Source organism: Pterocles gutturalis, unplaced genomic scaffold, assembly GCF_000699245.1.
Source record: "Pterocles gutturalis isolate BGI_N339 unplaced genomic scaffold, ASM69924v1 scaffold17185, whole genome shotgun sequence".
In the NCBI taxonomy this organism is placed as follows: Eukaryota; Metazoa; Chordata; class Aves; order Pterocliformes; family Pteroclidae; genus Pterocles; species Pterocles gutturalis.
In genome coordinates, this window is record NW_010138589.1 from 75,264 (window position 1) to 84,545 (window position 9,282).

Consider the following 9,282-nt stretch of genomic DNA (forward strand, 5'->3'; position numbering starts at 1 on the left):
GAGCTCGTCTCTTTTCTCACATATAAACATTCTCACCACTCAACAAGCACAGAAGGAAGCAGCTGATGTGCAAGCTATGTGTATGAGTGTATGCGTGTGGAAGATGTGGAGGCTGCTGTCAAAAAGGAGGTTGGGAAACAAAATTAGCATGGGTAAATCTGAGCGAGGGCTTTTATGTGCAAGATGTGCTCTCTGCAAAACTGAAGACCTTTGTGCTGGCTAGAAAGGAAAAAGGCATGAGGCTTATTACTGCGAATAGATGTACTATATGCCACTTTTGGTCAGCACAAAGGAATTGAGGACTGGAAAATTAACAATCCAGTGTTAGTTTAATGCTACCTTTGAAGGTCAGATATTTTGCTAGAGCTTTGGCTTTTTGCATTAGCAGCAAGTAGATCCGATCTGCATCTTCTCCCCCCCCCCCCCGGACATATCACATTGTATGTGTTTTGAGAAAAGGAATGGGATATGCTGGTTTATTAACAGAACCCAAAGCCTGTATCAGCCACTGACACTTCGTAAAACATGAATATTATCCATCTGAACTCAGTGAAGACATTCAATACAGTACAAGTTCCTAGACTGTTCCTTGTCCTGAGTCTTTGTAGCTCTGACAAAAGGACCCACTTGTTTACTTTTAGCATTTCAACCTGGACAAGGCAAGGCTGACTTATGTTCTGTTTGATTCCACCCATGCCTATTTTGGGACCCACAGAAACACCTTTTTGCTGTTTGCCTCACTCCTAATGACACCATTAGTTAGGCAGCTTTTCTTTTTCATGCATTCCTCCCTCATCTCCCCTGCCTTTGCTTTTTTGCCCCTCCTCCTATCATGCAGTCTGTCCTGCTGATACACCCGCACACTTTATACCCACTGCTTTATACCCACTTTTTTCAGCCCTGCTCTGTCATTTACTGGTGTCTCTGGAGGAACTGCTAAGCTTTTTATCTGGTCAGGTCTCATCAATGATGTCTTCTGAAATAATAAAAAAAAAGGAAAAAGAAAAAAAGATATATTATGTACTTTTCCCTTGCAGAAAGCTCGTTTCCCTTTCCTACTCTAAATACAGGAGTTTTACAAGCTCTATGTTCCTTCAATGTCTGTTGTCCTCCTGATCTCTCACTCAGTAAGTCTCAGCTTCAGATGGGCATCCTGCCTCCACGTATGTCACGTCCTCTCTTTCCTCCTGACCAATGCCTCACTCTAGACTGAGCCCATCTGGAAGGCTACTGCAGAGATGATCGTCCACAGCCCATTTTATCCCTCCATTTCTTCTCTTTAGTTTTTTTCCAGTGAAATTCAGTGACTCCGTTCACCTGCAAGGCTCTCCATTGCTTCTCCTGCCTGGCTTGTCCCCTCCTGTCAGAACGAGACTGCACTGCTAATGAGTCACCAGCTTGTTGTCAGCAACTTAATAAATTTCAAACTTTCACAGGCTTTCCTCTTTTGCTACCTTTTAGAAGAATTTTTCACCAGAAAATGCAAAGTTTACTCATTACTCTGATTCATAGCCCTCTTTAGGGCTTTTCTATCATGCCTGCAAAAAAGCTGGCAATGGTCAAACAGGAGGTGCACTGAAACTGCAAACTAGTATTCCTTCTCTGTTTTCCTGTCTCTCCCCTTTTTTTCTGTCTGTATAGGTTAGCTGGCTTGTTTCGTACTTTGAAGGTTAGTTCTTTTGGACAGGAGCTTCTGCTTTGGTTTGCAATCATACTGTTCTCAGTAGTGTTGGGGGCTTTTAAGTAATACGCTGTTATGAACTTATTTGAACATGTGGGTCTAAAGCACAAATAGTCTCGTACAGAAATTCCTATGAGTACATGATTACTCACTACTCCCATGTCTCCACAAGGGCATGAGACTATTTAATGTCACCTGTGCTATGCTAACATTAAGGATTTTAAGAGTAGCCTATTCTAATTATTACTAAGCCTTGTGAGAAGCAGGGAACATTAATGCTATTCTACTGTTCTAAGTGCTTAAATACATACATGGATCACCTTTCCGTAATATTTGATTACCTTGCGATGTTTAATGGAATTATTCTGGCAACACCTTTCTGAAATATTGAAGAATCATTGTTTGAGCAGTACAGACAATAATTGGCATGAATTAGGCACCCTGCCAAAGGTCATATTGGAAGCCCGCAACAGAGCAGAGATTTTCAAGCTGGCGTCCTAACTGCATAGCTGCATCTTAATAACACAGTTATGCTTCATAATGTTTTAAATCAATCTGACAGCATCAGAGCTTGAAACGTATTATGCATGACACAGACTTTGCAGAAACCCAAATAGTATACATTTACTGTAACTAGTATGGATGGATAATTACATATTACAAATTTTACAGCATGAAATAATAATTTTAAAGATTGCATGAAGTATATACTCAAGTATAAATACAGGAAGGAATAAAAAGGAATTAAGACTAATATACAGCACATAAAAGTCAGTGGACAGGATCACTATGAAAATGGTCAATACTTTTATGTAACAGTTTACTTATGGTTTTATTTGGTATGTAAGTTACCATCAATAATGTAGATACAGTACATAAGAAATGTTTTTCCCCCACTCGTTTTACTGGAATAATATTTCACAGTTCATCGTTTTGAGGGCTATGTAACTAAAACCCAAATTGACTAAGGTGATGCCTTCACATTAGTCTTATTCCCATAACTCGGGCACTTAGTTCCACTGAAATCAATAGACTTATGAGTGTGTAAGTGAGGAGTAAAAGACAAGCATAATAAATACTTTTAATCCTGCGTTGGCAAATAGATATGTAATTCTGTCACACTTCTCTCCAAGGCTGATATTTTATTTGCATATTTTCAGAGTTTTGATCTACAAATGGATTTTAATTTGTCGACTTTTGCAAGAACAGCTTTGTGGGAGTGAGGGCAGGTCATGCATAATCAAGGAGTGAAACACAGGCAGAAGGAAGATATAGAGAATCTGAACTCTGTTTCTGTATGAAAGGCAATTACCATTATTATAATTTCCTTATACCACACAAAGGCTTTATTGTACTTGGTGCCATCCACATTTGAGGCTTTTTGAGAGATCCAAGAGATTCCTATTTATACAAATGGTACAGTGTCTTATAAACTGAACACAAAAAATTTAGGCATGCTTTCCTCTCTGCAGCACTTGGGAAGAGGCACAGAGAGATGAAATGACTTTCCCAAGGACATTGTGGTAGACCTAGAAGTCGAACCCACTGCCCTGAACCACAACTCAGGGCATGAACTGAAGAGATCATCTTTCCAAGACAAGATTTCAATGAAAAGTGCAAATGAAGACAATTGTATGTAGGATCTGTAGCTAGAATTAGACATTGATGGGTGTGGTTACCTGTGAAACTGCGAGCTTGTGACTCTTTTTTAGTCATGTGACGAAAAAACAGGGAAGCATATGCTATTTATACACAGAGCCAACAACCACCTTAGAGCACTGACATTGCACGCCAACATTAGCAAGGCTGTATACCCTGCACTGTGTCCCCCACAGGCACTGCACGGTGAAGTGGCAGCTTTGCCTCCTATCATTTAGGGGTAGGTGGGAACTTTTATGCAGCCTCCACTCTGTTAATATTATACAGAATGCAACCCAAATTTAACAACCAGTAGCAAATCAGACCTCCATTAGTACCACTGACGTCATTCTTTACCTGGAACAATTATCTCCAGAGGTCAGTAATTTAAGCATATCTGTCTTTGATAACCCAGTAGTCCTGAAAATGAAATAGCTTCTCTGATGTAAGCAGCAAGAATCAATAACCATTAAGCACATAAGGACACTTTAATGTATGAAGCATATGAGTATCCAAGTCATGCCATCACCAGACCAGTTCATTTTGGCAATTTGTAGGCACCAAGGACAGGCAGACTTGTGATCTTTGCAGTGTACTTTGGATGGTCCAGGTGCTCAAGATGTCACGGCTCCTATGTCAATGTGACTCCCCTGGGAGAGAAGAGTTGAGGGAAGAATTTTGCCCACTATGTGAGCACAGTGTGCATTGAGGGTTAGCTTTGTGCAACAAAACAAATTAATTAGCTGTGGCCAAAATGATGCATTTTTTTCTCCATGTATCAGCACAGCATTAAATAAATTTAATAAATGACTGTCAAAGTACAATGAAGTTAAGATCTCACCTTTACAGATTCAGCTATGATATTCACCAAGAATTGGGGAGGGCAGGAAAGGAGGGAGTTGTTCCACAGAAATACCTTTCCCACAGGTTTTCCCAGTCCCCAGGGTTTCACACAAGGCAGAAGAAATCACACCCTTAGCAGTTCTGTTCAGTTCCATACAGCTGTGTGCTGCAGGTGGTGTCCTAAAAATGTTTGTTTATTTTGCAGCACTGTAGGCTGCAAAGCTGCACTTAAGAATGAAATAGATTCCCCTCCCTTGCATTCTCCCTTGTTCCCTCTGAATCCCTCTCTTTTTTTAACTCACTGGAAGAAGATGGCAAGATGTAAAGATTAAGTGGTAGCAATGTGGTTCAGTCTCAAAAGAACCAAATGGGAGATGTTGATACAGAGCACAGAGTAAAAAGTGACAAGCATGGTGTGTGGCACTGAGATTGTGGTGCTGTACAACTTCAGAGAGGCAAGTACCACAATAACTGTGTGAAAAATCAGTGGAAGTTTTTCAAAATAGATTTCCATAAACATGAAAAAAAAATCAGACAGCGGCTGAGGAAGAAGTAATGTACTGACATGGGAATGGCTACAAGACAGATATAAATAGGCTCTGATAGGCTCTAGAGAGGCTGTAGTATTCCATCAGAATCACCTAATGCACTAAGTGCTCTGTGTCATGGGACAAAGGAGTTATCACTGTGGGTTATTCCAGTCCTGTATTGCATATGTAAATGTTAAATATCCAAATTGGGATAATCCTTGTTTTATCAAAGCATTTTCTTGCACATATTAGTTCTCAAATAATTTTTCCCCATTTTGAAGATTTTCTAAACCATGAGCATTCATCTGGTCAGTGTATAGAGACCAACAAACTGAATTGTCTGTTACTTCTTCAGCCTGAGCAAAACTGACAATTTTGTCCAGTTGTTGACCCTGAGCTAAATCCACTCCTCAGGAGAAGATGGCAAAATAACTGTGCATCATCACGTCTGTCTCTCCTTAGTCTCTAAGGCTGGTATTATGCAATGAACGCCACCAGAGTGAACACCACTCTGCACACTGGAGGCCCTCCTGACCTTTGGGATTATTTCACCTTCCAGTTGCTTTAATTACTACTTTGTTTAAGCAGTAGGAGAAATGAAAACTCTCTAAAAATTGACTTAAAAAAATCTGTGCTGACTTGCACAATATTAGTACCAGCATTTGTATGGTTCATAATCTGATGGTTTCCTCCTAGGACAGGTTCCTTTGGGGAGGGATGGTCTCTTGGAGACTATGAGTATTCTGCACCTTCTCAGCAGAGTACGTCTGCAATCCTTGAAATATTCCACAGCCCAACTTGAGATTTGTGTTTTAGACTAAAAGTATAAACCATGGGGGTTTTATAGCTTTTATCTTAGCTGTCACATTCTTTCCACGAAGTAATCCACAGCAAATATCACATCTATGTGAAGCCTAACCTTCTGCAGACAGATTTCTTGTGAGCTTAGTGGCAAGCTGTACAAAATACACTCGGTACAATGTTTTCAAAGACTGATATAAGTGGGCCTCAATGAAGCTGAATGTCTTTGTAACTTTTTATCTGTAGGCAGTAGAAAACATCCTTAAAAACATGCTGCAGTGCTACCAGTCCAGGAAGAAGACAAGATCAACAGTACCTTGATCATTGTCATGAACATACAGAAATACAAATAGAAAGTAAGTAACCAATTTGTAGGTTGCAATTTACAGTTAAAGTGCAAGATCCACTTAAGTGCCCATAAAAGAAAATTGAAAGGAAAGATTAATTTATTTCTACTATTTGGAGATAAAGCTGATCTAAGGCTCCGTTTTGTTGAAAGCTGGTTTGCTGAAAACCAAGTAATATCTGGTCTTCTAACTTTGTGTTATGTCACTGAGCAGTACCAGGTAATTATTTCTCACTGCATTTAATATGATAGTGAATTTATGCTAGCATTTCTGTTAGAAAAAGAACCCCATACCCACATTTGGAAATTTGAAAATTATTTAAACAGTAAAGGGACCAGGTTTGGAAAATTGACTCACACTTACACTGTGTAGCTCTTTACCTAATGACAATTACATTTATAGTAACATTAACAGAAATATAAAAACAGCTATAGTTGGCTAGAGATAGCAGATTACCAAAGGTTTGTTATTCTTAACCATTCCCTTGGCTTGCAAAGAATGACCTTACTCAGAAACACAGCTCTATTTAGGCACAAACACACAAAACCCCTTGTGGCATCAGGAACAGAATTGACCTTGAACAATATATTTCTTGAGTTTCTTTTTCATCATTCATTACATTAAAAAAAAAAAAAAAAACAGGCTTTGATATCTCCTTTGAGGGCCTGAAGGTAGAAAGGTGCTACAGAGGGATCTGGACAGGCTGGATTGATAAACCAAGGCCAGCTGTATGAGGTTCAAGGCTGAGTGCCATGTCCTGCACTTTGGTCACAACAGCCCCATGCAACGCTACAGGCTTGGGGAAGAGTGGCTGGAAAGCTCACTGACAGAAATGGACCTGGCGGTGCTGGTAGACAGCCGGCTGAACATGAGCCAGCAGTGTGCCCAGGTGGCCAAGAAGGCCAACGGCATCCTGGCCTGCATCAGCAGTAGTGTGGCCAGCAGGACTAGGGAAGTGATTGTGCCCCTGTACTCGGCACTGGTGAGTGAGGTCGCACCTTGAATCCTGTGTTCAGTTTTGGGCCCCTCACTACAATAAGGACACTGAGGTGCTGGATCAGGTCCAGAGAAGGGCAACGAAGCTGGTGAAGGGCCTAGACAACAAACCTCCTGAGGAGCAACTGAGGGAACTGGGTTGTTTATTCTGGAGAAAAGGAAGCTCAGGGGAGCTGTTAACGTTGTCTACAACTACCTGAAAGGAGGTTGTAATGAGGTGGGTGTAGGTCTCTTTTCCCAAGTAACAAGTGACAGGACAAGAGGCCTCAAGTTGCACCAGAGGAGGTTTAGACTGGATATTATGAAAAAATTTCTAAGGGTTATCAAGCATTGGAACAAGCTGCCGAGGGAAGTGGTTGAGTCACCATCCCCAGAGGTATTTAAAAGACGTGTAGATGTGGCTCCTAGGGACATGATTTAGTGGTGGACTTGGCAGTGTTAGGTTTACAACTGGACTCAATGGTCTTAAAGGTCTTTTCCAACTTAAATGATTCTGTGATTCTATGAGTTAATCTTGAGTAATAATTGCTTGTAAATAAAATTGCAAAGCTATTTTAATCTTAATTGTAAAGCTATTTTAATCTTATTTACTTATTCACACTGATTTTGTTGCACTTTTCTTTTTCTTTTGCATCAGCTTAACTTGCCAAAATTGCAGGTGTGAACTATCTCAAGAAAGGGCTGCTTTTGTCTTCCAAACCTATCTAGTCCCTGACCTACTGCTTGTTTGCTCAGGATCCCTTACCTCTGCTACAACACAGAAAACTGAGGAGCATGGAGGAGACCTGGGATGGCTCCACTGAAGGGAGGCAGCTAGGCTTTCAGGTGAATCAGCCACTAACCTTTTACACACAGAGCCCCAGCAGAGATGTACTGACACAGATGTATTGTCCTGAACTCACAGGGTACTTGACCATTTATGGCTGGGCTGGGGAACAGACAGATGGAAAAGCTGCTCACTTTTAGGGTAGCTGAGGGCCGCATTATATATTATTGACTGTCCAGCTGCCTTACATTAATTTCTGTATTTGGCTAACCAAATCTCCTCTCTCTTTCGCCAGTATAGTCCCTCTTTGGACAAAACATTGGAATCTCTTGAACAAAAAATTTATATAGAGGGACTCGTGTAGTCAGGCACTGTTCCATATTTACATGTATAGTAACAATTTTATTTGAAGTTGTATATATCTCCACCTGTGCATAAACATAAACGTACATATCATTAGAGCAAACGAAAATGCAGATTGTACTTTAATGTAATTAATTCAGTGTTTATGTCATCTTTTCACCTGGTCAGAGACAACACAAGGCAAAATGGTTAGCATGGGTAAACATGGTTGAAAAACCTATCAGTTTTCCCCAAAACAAGCTGTTTTCATTCCTTGTAAATTTTTTGCAGTGTAACAGTGGATTCTTATCCTAAAAAGATTTAAAATTTCTGTTTTTTATAACCTATAAAAGATTTGTGGCGTGGTCAATGGTCAAAATGGAGGTCAGGAAAACAGAGTGTGTCATGTCAGCAGTTCTCACAGCAATAAACATGTATGTTGGAGCTTTTCGGGTACAGGTGTCTTGAACTAGCTGCAAGACACAGTTTCATAACAAAACAAACACTTAGAACGAGGGTTTGTGAATGAATGCCACGATACTCCGCTATTCTGGTAACGACGAACTGCAAGTAGAAATCTAGAAAAGGTGGTGCGGTGAAGCTATCTGTAAACACTTACTGCAAGGAAGATCTGAAGAGAACTGTGAGCCACTTCTATATACTGATATTCAAGAAAACACCCCGAGACAGTGATATAACGATGATCCTCTGGTGCCCAGTCTGGGGCTGGGGTTACTGAGGTCACGGTGCAGCCCGGCCCATTCTCCATCCACCACGAACGATGCATTGAGATATTAAAGGTCAGAATGAGATCTGTTTCCTGCAAAAGAACAAGTGAAGAATTAATGCGCTGGGATGGTACTCCGGTATCTAATGCCTCAGCAAGAGATTTCACAGGACACACAAAGAAGGAAAGAGCAGAAATACAATTGCACTGTCACATGAAAGTTAGTGGAGCTTGTCTGCAGCAAGCACAAGTAGCTGTACCTTGTCAGGCAGAATTGCTTTGGAGCAGAAGAAAAATCCTGCCAGCCAGGATCTGTACCTAGACATTATGGCAGCCTAGACTATAGCAGTAATTTCTGTTACATTGCCCATTTTCCTGTGGAAACCATCAGGACTGACGGACATGCACATTTACACAACAACCCTCCCCTGCTCAGTTTCTAGAAATACAGCCCATATTTCGGTGGTATGATGTACCAAACTATAAAGAGTCCCCAGGAACTTCATAGACTTTAATACGTGTGGGTCATCTGCAAGGAGTTTTGTCTCCTGAACCCTGTGAAGCAGACCTGTGGTAGCTCTACTGAAATACAACACAGTGGAAAGGAAACA

The 9,282-nt window shown here is 40.7% G+C and overlaps 1 protein-coding gene across 1 annotated transcript in view; it reads right to left on the minus strand.

Annotated features, from left to right (window-relative positions):
- LOC104468809 (sodium/potassium-transporting ATPase subunit beta-1-interacting protein 2) overlaps positions 1-8,766 on the minus strand; it is a 77,692-nt gene extending 68,926 nt beyond the window's left edge. Inside the window, exon 1 of the mRNA XM_010083054.1 lies at positions 8,564-8,766. Within this exon, the coding sequence (XP_010081356.1) occupies positions 8,564-8,731 (168 nt within the window). The 5' untranslated portion in view covers positions 8,732-8,766. The remainder of the gene's footprint in view (positions 1-8,563) is intronic.
- Positions 8,767-9,282: the final 516 nt, after the last annotated feature.